Source organism: Porites lutea, chromosome 4 (assembly GCF_958299795.1).
Source record: "Porites lutea chromosome 4, jaPorLute2.1, whole genome shotgun sequence".
In the NCBI taxonomy this organism is placed as follows: domain Eukaryota; kingdom Metazoa; phylum Cnidaria; class Anthozoa; order Scleractinia; family Poritidae; genus Porites; species Porites lutea.
In genome coordinates, this window is record NC_133204.1 from 29710683 (window position 1) to 29734085 (window position 23403).

The 23403-nt window shown below is 39.2% G+C and overlaps 1 protein-coding gene across 1 annotated transcript in view; it reads left to right on the forward strand.

Annotated features, from left to right (window-relative positions):
* LOC140933249 (triacylglycerol hydrolase DDHD2-like) overlaps positions 1–8689 on the forward strand; it is a 32007-nt gene extending 23318 nt beyond the window's left edge. Inside the window, exons 14-17 of the mRNA XM_073382769.1 lie at positions 2270–2360; positions 3807–3968; positions 5853–5994; positions 6802–8689. Coding sequence (XP_073238870.1) covers positions 2270–2360; positions 3807–3968; positions 5853–5994; positions 6802–6853 — 447 coding nt within the window. The 3' untranslated portion in view covers positions 6854–8689. The remainder of the gene's footprint in view (positions 1–2269; positions 2361–3806; positions 3969–5852; positions 5995–6801) is intronic.
* Positions 8690–23403: the final 14714 nt, after the last annotated feature.

Genomic DNA, 23403 nt, shown 5'->3' on the forward strand with positions numbered 1-23403 from the left:
GCTGATTTCCACTGTCGCGTAATTTTTACGTGCGTACGTGCATAAAATTTACGTTCGCCAAAAAAATAGAGGCAATGAATGAAAGATCGCTCGTATAAGCGTAAATTTGAACCTCGCTCAACTTCTCGTGGAAGTTCAGCACTTTTTATCTTGCCTCTATTTTATTTACGTGATTAAAATTTACGTGCGTTAACATGCGTAGCCAAAAACGCGTCAGTAGAAATCAACTTTTAGACCGCTAGAATTAAATAAACGCCGCGGTCGTCTATTAGATTATTTACGGTATGTAGCAAAGGCTAAGGGACTGGTCAAAAAGTATAGAGGGGGGTGGGCCGGAGCAGAGAGGGGGTGGGTCATGAGGTTTTGAGCCTTGTGCAAGGGGTGGGTCGTGCAATTTTCAGCTACCCTTAGGGGGTGGGTCACCCTATTTTTTACTAACTACTAACGAGACAGTTGACTACACTTGTTATATAAAACACAGCCAACTGGAATTATTGCTAAAATACTCACAAACCTGTTGTGCGAGAAAATACAAGGGTTGACAGGCCGCACATCTCTACGGGCGTGGAACCCTCTGTGAACCGTTTTTCTTCTTTTTTGTAAGGAAATGATTGGTGGTTCTTTAAAAATTTATTGAAGTTATAGTTGGTTTTGTATAAGATTCCATTTTTTCATTCAAGCTTCCATTATAGTAGACACTGAGGGCTGGTATATATTGTGTCACGAATGGCATATTTCTTTTTCCTCCTTGTTGTTTTGTTTTAGGAGTTTAGACTCCCTTTTGTGAATTTTATTTCTGATAGTAGGTTTTCTATCAAAGATAGGGGGCACCCAACGAGAGTACACTTCAAAACCAATTTAAACAGTGGACATAGGCATATTTTTATCCCCTAAAAATTTTCCATCTGTTCAGATCTCCTAGCTGAAAGTCTAGTGATACGAAAATCATAGGGATCAAAAAATAGGCAATTATACCGTTTTTTTAGATGTTCGAAAATCCTAGGAGGGGCAGACAAATAAGAAGTTTTACAACAAATGTTCCGCAAATTCTATATCTCAAATCGTCTTTCGAACAGATATTTTCCAAAAAATTGACGTTGGGTACCCCTGAAAGATTGTGGGTAGCCTCCGTCCATCAAGCGTTTTTTTTTTAAATTTGAATTATTTTCCTCAAATGTTGTTTCTGAGGAGTTTTTTCGAAGGATTCTTAAGGCTTCTCCTTTGACAAATTCTTTTTTTAACATTTGGAGGGTGACACGAGGTGAAATGTGTGTGCAAGAAGCTTTCCGTTTGTTTAAAATGTGTCTTTGCATCAAGGATAGATTTTTCCTTGAATCTTGTGCCTTTGTATACAACCGTGTCTAAAAACGCAGTCTCAGTGTCAAATGTTTCGGCCGTGAATTCATTAGTTGGGTGATGTAAGCTTGCTTGTTCAATGAAGGCTTCGATGTCTTGTTTACTCATGTCCCATAGGGAAAAGATATCGTGTATGTGGCATTTCCAAACTGTTGTTCTAAAGACAGTTTTGCTTAGAGTTGTTGTTTCAATATATGTCATGAAAACATTGGCAAAGGAATCAAAACTGCTGTCTTTGTGCCCATTGCAGTTCCATGGTTTTGTAGGTAGTGATTTCCACTGAAGTGGAAGAAATTTGCTTTGAGGATTAATCTGAGCATTTCCGGCAAGTAATGTGTAGGAATGGGTTGTCTTTGTTGAAATTTTCATATGCTTTGTGACAGAAAATTTCAATATACCCTAGTTTTGCTGTATATTTGTGTCAAGACTCATATTTAAACGTCCATTGAAACAAGAAATGTTCGGTTTTTCACATTCGTCTGTTCAGTGAAAGGTATGATTTCTGCGATTTTGATATTAGTTGTAGCAGTGTATCAACAAATTTTGCCAAGCACAGAACAAAGTTTTATTGGATTATTAAGAGAAAACCGAACATCCATGTTTTAACCAGGGGGTGGGTCATGCAATTTCCAACCTTGCTTTAGAGGTGGGTCAGTCATTTTTGTGCCGAAGGGAGGGGGTGGGTCATGTGTTTTTTATCAACCACATTTCCAAATGCTCCGCCCCCCCCCCCCCCATACTTTTTGACCAGTCCCTAAACAATTTAAATTGTTTTCTACTGTTTAAAATAAAAAAGAGGTTTGAGGTGGGGAGGGGGCTTTCAGTATGAGTTGGGTGGAGCTTATTACGAAAATAGATCACATACTATTTACCCGAGTGTCTTTCTTAATATGATCTATCTTACTTGTTTCAGGCATATCGAATTGAACCACTTGTAAACCCGTCTTCCCACTGCAGTCCTGTTCTGATGCCACATCACAAGGGGAGGAAGCGAATGCATATTGGTAATGGTATTAGAGAATTAAATTGAAGAGCGGCTCCGTGAAATTAGGAGCTTAATCAACCACAACGACGACTACGACGACAACGCCAACGTCGAAAAAACAAAACAAAAACAAACAGTTGGTTTTATAAGCAAGACAACAGCTCTGCACGTGTTTTTTAGTACATTTCTTTGACGTCCACTGTACGACTACGACGTGAAACCTCCTAATGCAACGTTTTATGGAGGACGTGCACTCTCGAAGACGAAATTTTTATCTTTTTGAACCTGGATAAAGGCCTTTTACTAGAATCCAACTCGAAGAAAAATGGTCTACATTTGACAAATTGAGCAGGTCCAAATAGCTGCGATAAACTGATTGAGAGGACGCGGCAAATTCCTTTGTTTCACTGCCGCCGCTGTCGTTGTAGCTTCAGCTCTCTATTATCAACTAGAGTTGGAAAAATGGCTCTAAATTTGCTTGATTTTCACCCATTTTAGGCATTTAGGCAATGTTATGAATTAAATTGGTTGCCAATAGCAACGCGTCCCTTAAACTCACTGTAGGGTTGGTTTAAAAGCGAGCGCGAGGTTTAAAATTCGGTTTTTCTAGCAGTTGAGAAGAAGTTAAGATTTGTGACTAGAACTGAAAACGGTGAGACGATTCACCCCAGTGTAAGTAGATGTTTTTCGAGATCTTTTGAGCGAATTTCTCATTGGGATATTTGGCTTTTCTTTTTAGCTAATCAGTCTATCTATTTATATGCTTGTAACCCATGCTGAAGAGAAAAGGAAGCGAGCCCGATTTCGATGCGTGAATAAAGTTGAATTGTTAGATAACTGAAATCTGAGTAATGAGTTCACAAGAGCCGCGAACTGACGACAACAGGCAAGAAAAAATTAGGTTTGAAAAATATTGTTCAATCAGGCGGACTTAATGTTCGAGTAGAGGTCATTTTTTTACCATTTCCACGTCTTGTTGATTACACGGAGTCGCTCTTAAGCAGTTATTGTATTAGAAGGTAATGTCGCGGCTTAAAATATTTATTTGAAGGGAGGACTTTGACGGAAGGAGTGATATTATAACAATTTCCAGATCAAGGGCGTAACGTAAGCCTGCTGGGCAGAAATGTGTATTACAATTTTAGTTTAATTTGCAAAAATAAATAGACAATCACACTTCAACTCCAAATTAAAATTGATTAAAAAAAAAAAAAAACATGAAATGGTTTATAAATTTATTATGAAAGTGTGGGAATTTAGAACTATTGACTGCTTATTGTAAAAAGAGACACATCGTCAAAAAACCCTGCAATTTGCTTTTAGTTTTGTTGTATGTAACTGTTCTATTCCATTGAAAGCAACCTGAAAACAAGAGCTTATTATTCCTTTCGATCTACGATTCTGGATTAAGCGATTTGACAGAATTAAATTTTAGTAATTGTTATGTGATATTCCCCTCTTTCAGAGCTGCGAGAAAATCTGAGTAGACTGGGAGCCAATCTGAAGCAAAGTCTCCTTGAGTCGGCGCGTAAGACATGGGAGTCTATCAATGAGTTTGCACGAGCTCATTCATCGCAGGGCTCGGATGTAAAAGACGCAGCCGTCGAGGAGGCTACTGACGTGAAAGGTAACCATAGCAACTGTAGAGGCTTCTTTAAAGGGGCGGCATCACCACGAGGAAGTGTTTGCAACCGTGGCAAAAATAAAAACATCGGTGAAGCATTTGAAATGCTACTCCTGTTCTGTGAAGAGGACAGTCCTTTACAATTGAAATGAAACTATTTACTTTGTCTTTCGGCGCGAAAAAGGAAAGAAAAGAAAAAAGACAATTAAAAGTCAAAAGGATTCTGAAAGGTGACAAATTGCCTTTTCATTGATTCACTTGAAAACGTGGTATTGTACGTGCTGGTTTTGAAAGAAGAAAAAAGTATTCGCTTCAACTTTTTTTCCCCAGTGGCATTCCGCTTATTTTTAGCCAAATTATCCTGTAGCCCGTCAATTCCAATGGTTTGTATCCCCGACAAATGAAAATTACTACTGATGACATCTCCTCATGAGTTTTATAGTTACCTACTTTAAACGTTGGAACGTTTTCATGTACAGTATGTGGTCCTTGGTCCGCGCAAGTCCCCGATGCCCTTGGTCCGCGTCTTTTCCGAAAATGATAAAATATTTCGTCAAGAGAAAAAAAAACGTTGAATAATGAAAGATATCGTGATTTACTGATTAGCATTCTTTCATATGACGAAGTTTCAGCCTTCTTGCTGCGGGTGAAGACGCGAAATTAAAGTTTGTTAACAGGTAGGTTAATTTGTCTTTCTTGAAGTTTGGATTTTTGCGGCACCGTAAATTACGTGGTCAAGTTTACTTAGCCTGCGAATAACTAAAACGCAACGGGAAGACTTGCCTTTTTGCAGAACAGGTTTTCAGATCAACTTATTTCTGCTGTTGGAAGCATATTGCTGTAGACGCTGAATTTTTTGTTTTAGCGACTCTTGAAAAATATCACCAAATTTCGCTTAGCGGTCCTTGGTCCGCGTCCTATGACCTTGGTTGAATAAAGCTTTGCAACGTAAAAAGCGACGCCCTTCGTTTTCGAAGAATGTTTTGAAAGTCGTCCCTATACATGTCTACAAGTTCTCTTTTTTAATACCTCGAGTACATACAAAGTTTTTGGTAATTATTTTCGACCGCGCTAAAAACCGCTCGTCGACGCTCGTGTGGGAGACTCGAGGAGACTGTTGTCAGAAGTCTTTGAAAGAAAAGCAGATTATTTTATGCTCACAACATCTTCCGAAAAAAACTTTAGCTTAATTGCATCAAGAAAAGAAAAAAATACAAGAAATACTGTGAAAATCACGTTTTCGTGAGGAAACTATAACATTTTTACGTTTTTATCGTGCTGCTTACCTGAGACGCGGACCAAGGACCACATTCGCGGACCAAGGACCATCGAAAACGGTCGCTTTTTTGCGAATTCCAAGCAAAATATTTATGTCTGGAACTTGAAACTTCAGGATTATCGACAGGAACATAAAAGCTATCTTCAGGGAGTATTTCAGCTCGTTACATGAAGATTCGGGTAAGATATTCAAGTTAATGACTTTTACACGCGGACCAAGGACCACATACTGTATATGTTCCTCGACAAATCTCTGTTGGCATGAAAAAGTCACTCACAATTTTATGATATTTGAGTTACTGTGAAACTCACAAAACCGTGAACACCAGAAATATTTATAAAATGTTATTGTGTTGCGGGAAATTAGCCAATAAGGCGCGAGATAACTAAACCGCAAACTGCAACGGTAATTAGTTTGTGGTTTTGAGGTTAGCTTTCGTATCCTGAACTTTATTGTAATTGGCCAGTACACAATCAACATTCCTGAAATTTCTCAGGTGTTCACGGGTTTTGGAGCTTGACAGTAAGATATCTTATTACGCGGGAAAAGGGTCAGTCCTTGCTTTATAGTAACCGTATGATTGGTTTTTCTGATTTTTTCATCACTAGAGTCCCCCTCAGTTCCTCCTGCTGAACCAGACAAAGTGGGCCGCCTAAATGGCGGTCAACGGATTGACTACGTACTTCAAGAAAAACCAATTGAAAGTTTGAATGAATATTTGTTTGCACTCAGCAGTCACGTTTGCTATTGGTAGGTCGCGATACAATCCTTTTAATAGAATATATTAATTGTCAAACAGCCTTCACTAGAACTGCTAATTATAATCAAAACCTTCAAGCTTTTAGGCTTTTCCGAGAAACAAAATAAAACTGTACAAGCTTAGTAAAGCCTGATTAATGTATTATTGAATTAATGAATGAGGCTGAGTAACTTTTGAAGAATTATGGAGATCGAGGAGGGTGTTATCCGTCGAGGCCGTAGGAGATCTCCATAATTCTTCATATGATATGAAAGCCGAATTCAATAATTTTTTTATTATTCATTCGAATTAATTCCTTGTTTAAACATGCTTACCTCCATCGATCCATCGATGTTAAGTACATCTTCGATAGTGCACGTTTAGGGTTGTTCAGCTCCGCAAATATTTTCCAAATAGAAGATGTCGCCCTTCGAGTTATCTTCTTGCTGTTCTTGCCATGTTTTAAGCCATTATTTCGCCTAGTTCTTACTCTTGAAACGAGTGAAATGTCCGCCATTTTTGTTGTTACAACCAAAACAACTGAACCTCATCTCCAGGTCTTCTCGGTTAACGGTGCATTAACCTGTAAGAAAGCTGCACTTTTGACGTCATCGGTTCATTAAACGCAAAAATTCTTCCAAATTTGGTCATCAGTACCTGGTTATGATGAATTATGGGTGTGCTTTTAGCCAATCGGGGAAATATAATAATAATCATAATTAAACGTCCCTGTTGGCAAATAACACATTGTCTCTCTAATAGATTCAGCACTCTGACATGTTAAAAATTCTCAAGTTGATTTTTTTCTTTTTTTGCAGGGTCTCGGAAGATACTGCTCTTTTCCTGTTAAAGGAAATCTACAGAGATTAATTAAGTAAGAGATTAATTAAGTATGTAATTAATTAAATTAGTCAAGTGGACATTGCTTTTACTCCCAAATAGAAATGCTCCTCATTTAGTCAAATTTCTATTTTTTGTTTCCATGGATGACAGCGAAAATTGTAAATATTAGTAAAAAAGAAATCAGTTATATTTCCCTTTGAAGCAATACTTTTTATGCTTTGTGGCTTGTTATTTTTGCCAAATGAAATTTGGGTTTTTATGAGAGTTTTTAGACGGAAGCTTTGTTTGGGAGTGAGCTAAATACCAGTGTTATATCGATGTCCAGATGGAAACTGTCCCTTCCTCGTGGACATCGCGCTTGTCCACGCGCGAGGCGATTTAAACCCGCGCTTGTGTATTTCTCTGGCTCTGTTTCGAGCCGGATTGTTTAAAACTGGCTTAACTCTTTAAGCCTTAAGAGTGATCAGCATCCATTTTCTCCTTGTAATGTCAATGCTTTGTAAAACAGCGTGGTCATGAGAATTACAGACATTATCACACAAGATGAATTTTCTTGATATTTTATCAACTTCTCCCCACTACTTCTGTAGGGAATGAAGAGGGGCAACAAATGAAAATTCAAATTTTGATCGTTGGTTAACCCATGATTAGTCTGAAATTTGAATTCAGATATGAAAGCTTAAATATCAAATTCAGTTCAATTCCTTTTGTCTACTATTTTATTGATAGGAGGATGCGCTGTAACTAGAATAGAGAAAGTTATGGAGAAATCCGGATTAAAATGTAACCCTGGGTCAGCGCTCATGTGACGAAAATAAGTAATGGTAACAGGACTGCGTGGTGTCCAATTCGGTCTGTAATCATACGAGTGATTAACAAGTCCGATTTGTATTATCACGAGTATGATTACAGACCGAATTGGACGACACGAAGTTCTGTTACCAATTAATCATAACTTTAACAAAATTTGTGATATATTAGGCTCTTTTTTTAATCAAAACACGAGAAATTCCGAGAGGTTTTTTGCTAGCAGTGAAAAAAAAAGCCATTTAAGCGCGCGCGTGATGGCGCGTACTGTCCAATTACTTAGGCATGACGCGTACCGTCCTATTTAACTGTCCTATTAAGGCTGAAATCAGAGCAGTTGATAGCCAATCAGATTTAAGAATTTTGTTATAGTTATGATTAAGCGACTACTCTTAGTCTAATCAAAAGCCTCGAGGTTAGATTCGAAGATGCTGTAACCAGTGAGGCTGGGAATAAGATTATTGGCATTTGAAATTCCGTTTTCCCGTTTCTTACGTTAATTACAAAGTCATTGAAAAGTTAGCGAAATATCATTTCATTTCTTCTGACCTACCTGACTGAACTATCACTTATAATGCAAGGAGTAATTGTATTTTCATCACAATCGGGGCCTGAGAGGAATAGAAAGAGACTAATGATACCTGATGGTGATATTTAGTTTTTGTTCACTTAGGGATAGTAAACGCATGAAGTACGCGAGTGTGTGTGATATTCACGAGAGCGCGCGTGTTTTACCCGTCTAACAAAACAAGTTCGCTTCTTCTGACTGCTTCCCGAAGAGGCTCCCATTGAGTATTGCAATGAAATAAAAATAATTAGCAATGGCAAGCGAAATGGGGACAATGGAAAGATAGAAAGTTTCCATCGTACCCCGCCATCTTTCTTTTTTCCTGCCTCAAGACGAGCAAATAGGATACCCCCTTACATTACTAGTGGGGAGCTTAAGTAGCGACGTTTTTGAGCGACCCACCACAACCGGAAGTGAACTTCTCTCCTGTCAAATTTGTTTTGCTAGCTTCCTTTACTCTTATAGAGACGATTTGCTCGCAAATGCGAGCAAATCCACTGCCAAAGAATGCGAAAAAATACACTTCCGGTTGACGAGCGTCGCTCTAAAACGTCCTTGTCCAAGCTCCCTTGTAAGTTGGGGGGGGGGGGGGGGGATGATGAAGTTGGGTAGGGAGGCAGGGAGAAAATGAATATATCTGTACTTGGTGTTCAGCATTATCCCCAGTTCTATCCTCTTCGCCCCTTTCCCGAGTGCCTAGCATCGATATGTGCAGTAATAAATAGAGAGAGAACGATATTATACAACTATCCCCCGAAGGGGAGGTGAATAGTGGTGGGAAAAGCGGGACGCGAAGCGTCGAGGTATATATCTAGCGCTGTTCACCGACCCTGATGGGGATAGTTGTTTTAGTATTTACCAAATCAGTTCGAAAAAATAAAAAATATAAAAAGTCACTTTTTGGTAAATTAAAAAAGTCACTTAGTATGAAGTTTGTTTAATTTAAAAACATTTCGGGGATTTTGACAAGTTCGTTTTTACGTTTCTGTTGCAAATTCAGCCAGAAAACAATTTTCTACCTACCAGTAAACAACGATAAGCCAAAGTTCGTCGCTTTCTTGGTATTTGTTTCTACGACTACTTTATTTATCAGTCAAATTTCGTCTTTCGAAAATGTCTCGAAACAAGACGCCATCTTGGCTCCTGTCGCAAAACAGTGAAAAGCCAAGGAGATTCCGAGTTACGGGAGCCAATCAAAACGTGCAAAAATTCCTATTCACTGATTTGGTAAATGCTAACATACAATATAAGTTTATTTGATCGATTTATTAAATCAATGAATAAATTATGACAGCAGTTTTAAAGAGGTCTTACTTTTTTGGTAATGGTTGTTGCTTTATCCTGGAAGGGTTAGGTGCTTATAAAGAAAGAATATATCCTGCAGCCGAATTTTATTCCTTTAGTTTCCTTTGTTTTTAAGGAAAGGTAATGTATGATAATGACGTAAACACAAAGGTAAACACGATGATAACCAAGGGTAAAATACACCCATAACAACAGTTTTTGGAGTGGGTGGGTTCCATAACAAACAAATGTGATTCAAAACATGGTCAGACCGAGCCTTACATTCACTCGAAGGCTAGAGTACTAAGCCCACAGCTGCAAAATGGTCTCTCCCTAGGAGGCGCAGCAATAATCGCTAAAGTCACAAATGGCGGCGCTTCTGCAAGGAAAACAAACGGTCACCACAGTTTGTTCCTCCAATTTAAAAAGAGCCACAAGTGTTGCGAAAGGATACATCTGACTCATGCATCCGAAAAATTCCATGATTCTCACGAAAAAAAGGGAAAATTTTCGTCGAACAGTTTTTCGGCACCTACCTTTCTTACCAGCGGTGCTAGCACTATCGCGCTCGGTTCCAAGGCTTCCCCACTCACTCGCACAAGCCGAATTGGCCTGGGGACGAGGATGAATTAAAGTTCTTTATTCATTACAAACAGCGCTGAAAATGCAACCTCGTTCTGGATAGGAAGGTTGAAGCTCCCGAGACGAGCTGAATGAATGTAATTACTTTTAGCGCAGGCCCTTTACGCAAGTTTTAACTCGGCTACGAAACTACACTGCTGAGTACTTTTGAAGTATGAATTGTCGCAAAAACAGTTGTGTGTTTGTTTGCTCAATTATGACGTCAACCGGTTTTTTTTCTTGGTACCTACGCTTCAAATATCTCGTCATTTTTATCATACTCAATAAAGTAGCTGTATCAGATACAAGCACTGGTTTACATCAAACATTTTTGTTTTAACGCACGCTTAGCCGTGCATTAAAATATATCAATAACCATCAGAGATATTAAATCTGTGATCTTCATATTATAGTAAAGAATCAAAGAAGCTGGGATGCAAGCGGTCCAATTTACATTTAAATCGGTTCAACGACTTGTATTCATGCAAATTCTCGGGATATTGATTCCAAATAAATGCGCCCACGTATAAACAAACGTTTTTTTTTTTACCATCATGTTTTGTATGTCTAGTTGCCCTGGGACCTTTAATGAGAAAACAAAACTTACAAGCTAAAGAGGTCTATTGGGGGGAGGCAACTGAAACCCTAGTAAGCCGAATACAGACACACACGCACGCTTCGGGGATTCGAACCCCGATACCACGTTGTTTGTTATTTGTTTTTGCATTTGGATCTCGATTCTATCGCCCCATAGATTCCACGCCACGGATTCCAGATCCCAGGTAATGGACTCCAAAGTCTTTGGGTGCGTTCCTTTGAGATGATCCGGATCAGGATCAGTGATCCGAGATCACTTGGATCATGGTAGATCAAATGAACCGATGAATCCACTCTGGACAAGGATTCATCAGTTCATTTGATCTACCATGATCCCAGTGATCTCGGATCATTGATCCTTATCTGGATCATCCCTAAGGAACGCACCCTTTGTCAATGGAACTTGGATTCTGGATTCCAATCTTTAGTCGAATCCGGATTCCGTAAGCTTTATTCCGGGTTCCAAAGCCAAGGATTCCGGACTCCAGGAGAAAAATTTTCCTTATTCCAGAATCCGGATGCCCTTCGCCCTAGAGCGAACGCAAGTTTGTGCGACAACAATCTTAAAACGACTGATATCTCCTACCCATGAATGTTGATTACATCACATGACTGTAATCCAGCGAAAAACAGACAATCAAAATTAACAGGACGTAGTTTTCCCTTAAATACCTCATTTTATTAATATCTTTAATGACATACAACTGTTAAATGACTTACGCCTTTTGATTACCTCAACGTATAATCCCTTGTCCAGTAAATTACTATCAAACTGAATTTATCTTGATTACTTTTTATTTCCCATTCCCTTTAAATATCATATCCGTGCAAGAATTACACTGCCCGAAAAATGGGTTTGAACTCAAAAGACAACTGAGTAGTGGATAAGATAAGCAAGCTTTGGCTACTTTGGTCACTGTGCACATATCAACAAACCTGTATATTATATTTACTTTTCATCATTTGTTAACGTACCGATTCTGTAAGCCATCATTGATCTTATACTGTACCAACTTGAATAGTGCGAAATAAACTAAACTTAAGCTTGATAGGTTGAACCTATTTCTTATCTTATCCACTACTTGTCTTTTGATCCCTGTTATCCCCCACATACAAACAACAACGATTGAAAACAAATATTTTTAAATATTTGTCTGTATGTGCTGTTGTAAATCCCCATTATCTCCCAATTTGTCTTTCTTCGGCGTAAACTAAAACTATTTCCAGCTTGGTCCGTAAAGGATTTCCAGTTTATCCCTTTATCCCAAATAAATTATTATAAACCCAGCAAGAGCCTTTTTAAAACTCTTACTAGTGATAATGTAAATTGAATGCCTTTAATTTTCCCGAGAATGCTTTCTCTGGTAGAATGAAGTCGTACATAAAATCATCTTAGGTGTCATGTGACATGCCCGTATTTACCATGACTACCCTTCCCAGAATTAACAGCGATATTCTTAGTGTCTATTGCCACACCTTTTAAGAAAACCATTGCCTGAAAGTTTATTTCAAGCGCCTGTTTGTGGCACTTAAGGGGCTTTCCTCCGTCCTCACGCAGGATTCCAGCGTCGGAACGGAGGAAGGAGGAAAGCAGAAAACTGGACGCACAAGAACGCGAAGTGTCGATGTTTACTACAAAAAGTAATGTGTTTTCACCGAGGAAGCAATAAGTAAATAAAAGTTGTGCCGGGTAAAAAATAGCAAAAAATTTACCTTCGCAAAAAACAGAATTGAAAATGAGCTACTCTTACATATTCAAATTTCGCCAACGTTTTCGCTCTCCAGTGTTAAGTTTCTAAACACGTTACCGGATATTTTTCAAAACGAAGATTTTTTTCTCTGTTTTAACCCTTCAAGCCCTAAGAGTGACAAGCATCAAATTTCTCCTTGTAATATCAGTGCTATGTAAAACAGAGTGGACATGAGAATTGAGTACATGATCAGGGAAGACGAGTCTAACTGATATTTCAACAAATTCTCCTCACTACTTCTATTGAACAAGTATAAGAACGGTAAATGAGATTCTCAATTTTGGTCTTAGGGTTTAAAGGGTTAACCCTCCTTCCACACGTAAACGGCGTTTTCGGGCCACAAAAAACACAGGTTTTCAAAAACTGCACCCAAAGAGGAGTTTTTTGAAAATGCCGACTTATCCGTTTTAAGTGGACGGACGAAAACGACTCGAATACGCTACGAGTGTACGCGTACTTTTTCGGAAACCGAGAAAAAAATCGCTGTTTTCAAAGATGTCCCGACACGTGTGGACAAGGCATTAAATTCTGCGCTGCCCTGCGAAAATTAAAGGCATCACTGAGGGTTCCTGAGTAAGCGTATCAGCAAGAAAATCATGGGATGTGTGCACCTGGGAATTGGTCGGCGCACGACGCGGATCAATTAGGTTTCTGGGCAACTAACCACCCACCCCTCTTCTAAGTCAACATTATCACTTACATCTCACTTTAGGGCAAAATGTTGGCTTAGGGGAGGGGTAGGTGGGCAGTTTCCCGGAAGCCTGAATGCTTAGCTGGTACAAATTTCTCTCGATTCAGCAACCGAGGCGAAAAGCGTAGAGGTTGTGAGACGCGCGCGAAATCTCTCCTCACGAAAGGCGTTTCGTCGCGCTCTTTTCTTTGGCTTTACTTTCTTAGAAAATCAAAAAGGAACGTGACTAGTCGCAAACAAGGTCTATCCAGATTGTGCTAATAAACTGAAGAAATATTACTCCATATGGTCCCTAAAATGTAGTCAAAAGTTGCTCATGAACAGTTTCTAAGCACAGACATTGCGAACATCCCTTTCTTGTACCTTGCAATCTTTGTTATTACAGATCATAGTAATTTCCCAGGTTTTCCTAAAGGTTGCTGCAAAACTTAATGTCGATTAGTGTGCTTAATTTAAAGTATGTAGGAGAGTTGTCGATTAACATCTGGACAGGCCTACTCGTATTCTACTTATGCCCAAGAAAGAATAAAATAAAGAAAAACAATGAAACAGACAGACAGAATTAAACTCACTTTGAAAAAAAAAAGTTACTGATACTAACGTAACTCAAGGAACCCTCTTTTTCAATTTCAAATCACAGTAATTTCTCCTCGGTGTTCCCTGTTCGAGAAATTGCTGTTTCGCGTAGAAATATAACAGTATTTCCCCCGCTCTCTGATCTTGAAACAAGGCACGTTGCAGGATGGTGGTGCGTCGTCAAGGAGCTTACCTTTAGAGCCACACCCTTTGTTTAACATGACATTTATATCTGCAGAAATCTTCAAACTGTCGCAGCCGTCACGATCACGCGGCACGACAAAATTACAATCTTCTTGATCTTCATCTAACTTGACAAAGCAAACATTGGTGGCATCCCTGTTTTCTAAAATAAAGGTTTGTAAGATTCATTCATTAAATTCATGTTTTAGGACAAAATCTAAAAGGAATGAATTAAAAATGAAACAAATAAATAAATTAAAAAATAAATAACAATTATTCACCGAAGTGGAGGGCGCGCCTCGGTAAATAATTGCCACTAGCCACCGACACTGAGGTGAATAATTGTTTTAGTATATACTAAAACAGTAAGTTAATTGAGCACTCATTTACTGTTGCCAACGATTGCAATTGTGGCGCGCAATGACCGAACAGCAACAGGGGTCTTTTTTGCATGAGCATGCGCGACCGCTGACTTGTCAAAGAGCACGCGACCAGTGACAGCGACCGTGCTGCATAGTCATAGGAACCAAATTGTTCACTTTGAAAGCTTGCTTGAGATTGAAATGGTAGCAGGAACTTAGGAAAGACCTCGTTGTACAAAATAAGTAAAGATCTGTTGATTTAAAGTGGAGACTGATGCGCTGAACGAGGTGAAAGAGCAAGTTTCTCAAGGATGTCTGACACGAACATGGCTGCTTGTTGTTGTTTGGCGCTCGACTCGTGTCTTGATTCCCCTTTAAGAATCGCAAAGTTTGGCATAGAATGCATTGCTGATGCGTAGCTATTGAGCAAAATGTTCTTTATTTATTGTTTGTGTATAAATCGGATGTAAATCAGTTTCTCAATGCCGTAGAGGATTTCTGTCAATAATTTGTTAATAGCTGATTTAGCCATATTTCGGGAATGGATTAATAACGATCAGCGGGCGACTACCACGCCGTTTTCAGTTGGAATAGAAAGTTTTTGCACTTTGTTTAGACTTTGATGAGGTCAGCGCAATCCTCCAGGCACTACATATACGCGCGTTGTTGTCCAGGTCAAGTGGGGAGATGAAATTTGATAGTAGCTCGTGTATGTTAAAGCCGGTCTACTTCGCTTTTGTTAAGACCATGTTAGAGTTTTTTTTGCAAACTACACATTTTGTTAAATCACGAACACATTCGCCAAGACCAATGAGCAAAATAATCGCTATGATAGCTTTGAGACGCGCCATTATGATGATGGCAAACCCCGTGGTGAGCCTCCATGCACATCGCTTGTTCAGCGGTCGCGCATGCTCATGCAAAAAAGACCCCTGTTCCGAACAGCCGCGGGCGACGATTTTTCTTACCGACAAATAAAACTTTTGAAGAAGTTTGTTTAGCTCTTGCAGGGAAATTTCTTCAAAAGGAGTTGGATTTCTTTTTGTAATTAAAATCATTTTGTAAAAAAGACTGTTAAATTTAGTTTTAAAGGGACTGTGTCACGATTGTGCGCGTGTGTGAGCTGTGACAGTAGCTGATTGTCTTTGAACCAATGGGAAGCGAGTAAGCAGCACGCGAGGAAATGTACATAATTTAAGATTCATTGTTCGCGAAGTGGGAGTGTTCCGGACGTTTATGTTCGATTTTATATATATCCCCATAATTCATATTTATTCTCTGGTATTCCTCAGATAAATGTTGCAGATGATAATAATAAGATTAACAACCCTGTCCTGCTTTGAAACAAACCTTTACCTACGTGTATTTTTACGTACCCACGCTAGAAAACCAGTCTCCGATCCGCAAACAAAAATAATTTGTAAACAAACCTTACTGATCTCTCTGTTTACCCTATATAAACTTAGAAATACCTGCAAATAGCTCCTGACCGGTGATCAAAACACACAGTATAGGACGAGGGAAACGTTTTGCTTAAAATGCCAGCTAAATGCGCGCTATAATAAAATAAGCCATGCCATGCGGTCGGCTAGCTCAGTCGATTGATACCGGCTGAAAATCGTAGCATTGTTTGAAAGCAGTTGTTAGCGCTTCATCATAAAACGCTTTCATTGCAATAGTAGCCACATAACGTATAAGTATAAAGATTATTCTAAAAGAACAACGCAGAAAAAGGAATAAACAGGAGCCCATAACTATGGCATAAATTTCAACGGCTTATCAACAAATAAAAAAATTCCTTCCGAGTCGTTGCATAACTTGCGTTTTCCGCAAAACAAACGTTATCGATTCAACACATAAAGAAACCAGATGTTAAACGGAACATTCAGGGAACAATTTATTTTTTAAAAGGTCAATCCTTAAACATCTACTCTCATACAGAAAAGATACAAGGAACATTCCCAGTGAACTACATCAGTAAAGATTGCGCGGCCTGTTGTCAGTACTTTCTACTGTACAACTACGGATCGGAGTCATAAATCGAATGCCTGTTAAAACTTTCATGTTCGATGGTTTGTCTCCTCAAACTTCACACGACTTCGTGTACAACAAAAGATTGCTGAGTTTTCTCCTTCTGATTCTAGGCACTCGATAAATTAAATTGCTTCAGACAATCGGAAGTCATGTCGCAGATCAGCTTCACTCGCCGCTGCGTCCCATTAGTAGTCCACGGCTGTATCGAGGAAACCCTTTTTAACTCCTCTTTACATATTTATCGTTTGAAAAATATCCGTCAAAGGTAGATAGTTGACTGGAGAACCTTGATAGGCAGAAATGAAAGCCAGATGACCACATTGAAGGCCACATTTGATCCGTTTGTAGGAACACTGACAACAACGAACTTGGCTTCGTACGGTTCTCCTCAATGACTTCGAATTTTTTCGACAATACTAGCACAAAAGTACAAAATATGGCGTTAAAAACTTCCCAAATGGACCAAATAGCTCTTGAATACTGATATTATGGCTCTCTCGGGCGTCTCAGGGTCGATGGAAGAGGATTTCTTCACCAAACGCCAATCTTGAAAAACTCTCCGCCGGAGAGAAATCAAGTTGCCGCACATGCGCAGAAGCGTGTCACAGTCCCTTTAAGCTTATTTATGAGCAAGTCAACTAAATGAAGTAACGTAAGATTTGAGCTTAATTTGCATTTGTAAACAAAAAACTTTTTCACCGGTTTCATCGATAAATTCAAGTCAAATGACAAAGCTTTACTTGTTAAACCTTCCAAACCCAACTTCGTTGCCTTCTTTGTGTATTTCGGGAACAGCTGGCTTGATTATTTGTGAAATTTCGTTATTTGTTCCAGCAGAAAACCGAGAACCCATTTTGCTCGTAACTTACGCGAGTTTGGTGCCGCTCGCTCGGAGGAACTGGAGGTGAATCAGTAAATAGCATCGGATATTCACTGATTGAGTAGAAAAACACTATCCACTGTTTTAGTAAATAATACACAACTATCCCCCGAAGGGGAGGTGAATAGTGGCAATATACCGAGACGCGAAGCGTCAAGGTATATATATCTAGCGCTAATATATAGATTTAGCCAAGGCTAAAAGCGAAGCTCTCAATAATATTTATTGTTTGCTCAAACAAAATATAAAATCGTGTAATGCTAAGCGGCGAAGGCAACGCCGGAGAACGGTGAAAAACAACAATAGGTCTAATTAGCAAAAAAGCAACTTTGCACGTGCAGCACACTTTTTTTGTACATTTCTTTGCCGTTGTTTTGCACGACTACAACGTGAAACTTCCAGAAACTTCTTAGTTATACGTTTTATAGAGGAAATGTCGTACGTTTTCTCGTTCAATTTTTTTCACTGCCGCTCGTTTTCATCTTGCATTGGTGGCCGTTAGCATTTCTCATTTTGTCACCGCCGTTACAAAATTTTCGTGTTATTCTTCCAACCAAAAAATGTCTCCTTTGTTTTTCATCTCTCGCTCTAGATCTCTGTCGCCCTTTTTCTCGTTGAGCTTCACTGGCCTGCCGCCTACTTTCTCTTTTTCTCGGTTTCTCTTGCTCTATATTCCAAATTTGTGGACATGACAATTAATCTACGCTTAATACTTTAGAAAACACGGATACAGAGACAATTTCCCTTTCCTTTTTCGTCTTCATTGACTCTTTATTTGTCTCTGCTTTACAAGACGCGGGTGGCTATTGGATTTCCCGTCAAAATAACCTCGAGTTACATTTGGGTTGCCATTAACTTGTTGATTGAGTTATGTTACATTGGTAACCTGTGGTACGGACGGACGGTCGGGCGGTCGGTCGGTGTACGGTTACGTGATTACCAAATTTTCTCGGATGGGTAGTTTACCACATTTTCTTACCCCTGGTGCTATGCTTCGCGCGCGAGAGCTCCGCTATGAACCGACCCTGAGGGGGATAGTTGTTTTAGCATTTACCAAATCAGTTGGATAAAAATAAAAAAAACGAACTTTTTGTAAATAAAGGACGTCACTTAGTTAAGAGTTTGTTTACGTTTCAATTGACTGTGTTTCGGGGATCATTTTTTTTTATGGTTTTGTCGCAAATTCTGTAAGAATTTTTTTTTTCTACCGAAAATTTTGCCTCTTTCTTGGTATTTGTTTGTGCAGCTGCTTCATTTACCGCTAAAATTTCATCTTTCGAAACTGTCGCGAAACGAGAAGCCATTTTGAATTCCGTCCCAAAACAGTGATCCTGATTTAGCGACAGAACGGGAACGTCAGTTGATGACGGCGTGCGCAAATCAAACAACTGGCTCGACCAACGGCTGAGCGAAACTTGCTATCCACTGATTTGGTGAATACTAAATTTATTTCTTGAAAACAATGTTTAAACCAATTGAAATCAATTGAAACTTCTCCCCCGCCCCCCCCCCCCCCTTAACTGCAAATTAACTGCGATGATTGTACATTAGGATAAATAAATAAATAAATAAATAAATAAATAAATAAATAAATAAATAAACGTTGTTTAACCATCCCTCTGAACGTTCAAGTTTACTTTTTCGAGGACATAAGTTCCACAGTCAGCAAGCCCTAGACCATCTCAGGCCCCCGCTGTTCAAAAGTACAGTTCGATAGCGCTATCTAACGAATTAATCTTTATCCAGTGGACAACAAAATTTATCCACCGGATAGTAATTTACCCGGTGTCCTATACAGGGTATGCATTTTAAGATTGTTTTGTTCTAAACAGGGTCAGGATTTCAAACCATCAGAGGCTCATCTATAACCAAATATTCTTCGAGCACCTCCCCCCTTCCCCGCCCGGGTATAAACCCCCTTATGTAAACCTTAGTTACACAACGCCCCAGGAGCTCGATCAATCAAGGGACTTAAGGTAATTCTCTTGTTTTGCACTGCGCTTCACCTACTGTGCACAACATTGCGACTTTAAAGGTGGCGATGACTTTCACCGGGCGCAAAAACAGTATCAAATGCCCCTTTTATAATCAAAATGGTTTAAATAGCGATTTTGATAACTCTACACGGCTAAAAATTATAAGTTGTTTCTCTTGAAACTCGCGCCAGTTCCTTCGCGAAAAATGATCATTTGAAGCCGGCCGAAATTGTCCCTTTGTTGTCTTTTGCGATAAAACGACAACGGTGCCCCCTTTTTTATTTGTATTTTTTATTCGTTGGGGCAACAGAAAGAAATATATCTTAAATTACAGAAAAAAAATCTAGTTTGTAGAAGTTGTAAATTTTTGGATAGGAATGACGTGTAACACGGCATCTAGAGCCACAGAGAAGTAGGACTGAGATGATGTTAAAACTGTCCATTTCTCTTCTTTTTTTCAAGATCGGATAATTTGAAGCCATTTTACTGAAACATTATAGCCCAGACAAACAAACGGGTTTTAAGTTTTAGTAAGATTCATATTTTTTGCTATATGATAACAATTTTTCACGGTTGTTGAAGTTTCGAACTCATAGGAAAAGACACTCAGAATAACAGGCAGACAGCGGGAGCAAAAACAAGCAAAGTCACCCCATCTCTTTATTGCAGTTTTTGAGTGTCCCATATATGGCTGAGAATTGTGCCAAGTTTGAAAAAAATGTGGATTGTACGTCCTTTTCAAGGGAATTACCTTAAGTGTCAACTAGACTACAGTGGGTGTAAGTATTAGTTTTATTACGTCTGGAAGGTAAAAATAACTCCATTGACAATTAGCCGTCTTTGTCCCGTCACCTAACTCTCCGGAAGAGATGCGTTAGGATACAAGAACGGTTACGTGCGAGGCTATTGGCAATGGGAGCGCTTTTAAATTCATAAGGTTAAAAATTCAAAACGTGTTACTTCGAACTGAAAATATTTAATTCACTTTTGGAGCCAAAATAACCGTTTGAAAATTCTACGGGTACTTACCACCATTTCCATCATTTCCCTTCCTATGGTGTTTGGATCCTGTAGAGACAAATGGACCTATCTTGATGGAGCGTTCTTACAATGACAGTCTTTTATTCAACATGTTGAAAAATATCATGGAAGAATGAGAGAAAAAAATGAATATGCAGTCGACTCTCTCTTAACGGACACCTCTATAAGACGGACACCTCTGCTAAACGGACACCCAGAGTTGGTCCCTGTCTTTCTTTACTCCCTTTATTTCACTCTCTCTAAGACGGACACCTCTGTTAAACGGACACCTAGAGTTGGTCCCTGGCTTTCTTTACTCCCTTTATTTGACTCTCTATAAGACGGACACCTCTGTTAAACGGATACCTAGAGGTGGTCCCTGGCTTTCTTTACTCCCTTTATTTGACTCTCTATAAGACAGACATCTCTGTAAAACGGATACCCAGAGTTGGTCCCTGTCTTTCTTTACTCCCTTTATTTCACTCTCTCTAAGACGGACACCTCTGTTAAACGGACACCTAGAGTTGATCCCTGGCTTTCTTTACTCCCTTTATTTGACTCTCTATAAGACAGACATCTCTGTAAAACGGATACCCAGAGTTGGTCCCTGTCTTTCTTTACTCCCTTTATTTCACTCTCTCTAAGACGGACACCTCTGTTAAACGGACACCTAGAGTTGATCCCTGGCTTTCTTTACTCCCTTTATTTGACTCTCTATAAGACAGACATCTCTGTAAAACGGATACCCAGAGTTGGTCCCTGTCTTTCTTTACTCCCTTTATTTCACTCTCTCTAAGACGGACACCTCTGTTAAACGGACACCTAGAGTTGATCCCTGCCTTTCTTTACTCCTTTTATTTGACTCTCTATAAGACGGACACCTCTGTAAAACGGATGCCCAGAGTTGGTCCCTGGCTTTCTTTACTCCCTTTATTTGACTCTCTGTAAGACAGACATCTCTCTAAGACGGACACGGAGTGCCGGTTCCAGAGCTGTCCGTCTTAGGGCCTTTTTATATGAGCCCGGTTGACCAGGCAGGCCCACGAAGGGCTCATATGAACAGGCCCTCTTAAAGAGAGTCGACTTTATAATTAAGGACCTGTTGTTGCTCTTGGATTTCTAAACTAATAGTCCATTTCCGAGTTCCAAAAACTGTCACTTTCAAAACGAGGCTAGGTGCAAAACCTTTCTTCTGAAAATGAGTTCTATTTGCATGAGAATAAAAAACCACTTTCATGAACTGTATCAATGGTTTCGCACTTAGCCTCGCTTTGAAGCAGAGGCTTGGGGCAACACGAAATTGGCCTATTAGCCCCTCAACATTGATTAGCTGAACTTGCTGAAATTTTCATAGAGCCACCAAGCCAGATGTCGTCTGTTAAAGTTACGTATTCTAAGAGTAAACTGTTTACTTTTTAGAACAAATCTTGCGACCGGTGCGTTTGAATCGTTTGATTGACGGAAAACTGTAACCAAGTGGTGTTTATTTCGAAGGTCGCCTAGCAGTGAATGGTATACAATAGAAAAATGAGAAAGGAAATATCAGAGAGGAAAAAGAGTGATTATGTGTCCGGCCTGGCATGTTTTCATTTCGGCTGTATGGATGTACTGACTTACCAGCCCACGCGAAACACACGTACTGATCTGTTGTGACCGTTAGTTTTTCGGGAACAAAACGGTATTCCATGGAAGGAAAAGCTTCTTCAATATTTCCCCTCTTTCCTATTCCCAGGATGTATTTAATAGGTTGGCTGGTTTTCAGGTTCCCCTTATGTGGGACCAGATTGAAAACATGTGATCTGTCCTCGAAGGTGCTAGGAATATAAATAGCCAAATAAATACAAAGTCGATGAGCTAAATGATTGAATAAATAAATAAATAAATAAATAAATAAATAAATAAATAGGAAATGTTTTTCCTTGATTAAAAGCCCATACCGAATGGAGAGTTTTCTTTCATGATCACGTGGCCAGCAACTACGTAATGTTTTAACAATGCATATTTGCTAATTAAAAAAGATGGTGAGCTGAGACCAATTCCAGTGACCAGACGAAAATATTGTATTACGGTCGTTTAAAAGTGTTCAGGGAATTGAAAAAAGATCATTGAACGAAAAAAGATGAATAGAAGAGGAAATAAGTTACAAAGCCGATTGATAGTGGAAATCGGTAATGGCTCTTGAAGGAACTAAAACTTGAGCTGTATTCTTGCTTAGATCTTCTCAGTAAAGCTTTCCCGGACTGGACCAAAGACAGACGAAATTTTAGAGTTTGAGAGAAAAAAATTACCGTAATTACAACTGACACAGTGGTTGTTCCATCTCAACAAAATTGTTGATCGGCGTTGTAATTGCCAGAAAAAAGGACTCCTTGGCGTAAGTTAGGGTGCTATTAGTACTTTTTATTTAGCAGAATTGTCAGTTTTTAGCTACGGTGTGGGAGTCAGGAGATAGGTGTTACTTATTGCTGTGCGATGTCAAAGATAAAATGAATGGGAGATAGGGAAAGCAGTATAAGGCTTTAAAAAAAGGACGAAAGCAAAGGTTGAAGGACAAAATTGCTTCTTGACTAATTCTTCAAACAGAGAGCGAAGACATGTACAGCTTTAACTGCTAAGCAGTGATAGTTATTACCCGAGGGGGAGGGGGCCTAACAAAAGGGGAGGCTCCGACCAGCGGTCCAACCCCTTACCCTTTCATATACTATTTTTTGAGAGAAAAGGTACCCATTTCGTTATACCTTCTATAACAAATGGTGCCCCTTTCACATAACTATTTAAAAACTTTGCATTCCCTTTAACTGCTAGACTGAATGCACCGTCTTTTAAATATGAATAAATCACTAAACCAGGACGTTTTTTTTGTCTTTTTCACAGCCATAAGATGCGTCTGTTAGCTCTTTTAGGTCCTTTTTACGACCAAAATAGCAGATTTCCCTAAACTTTTATTCACTTGAACTAGCAAAATCCCTCTGAGCGACCTTTTCGAAGGGGGCCTTAAAAAAGAGATTGAAGCCGTAATCGTGACAGCTCAGTGGCGAACAAATGAGCAAATGAGAGTGTTTTAGACTTGACAAACCACGAACTTTCAGCTTATTGAACCACTTCAAAACTTGCACTAATATTCAGTTTTGGGGTTATTTTGCCTAAGGAAATTGGACTTAAAGTTTTATGATCAATAAATTCCTTTGTATAGATATTTTTTAAATGAGCTTTTGAAGTACCTTGGT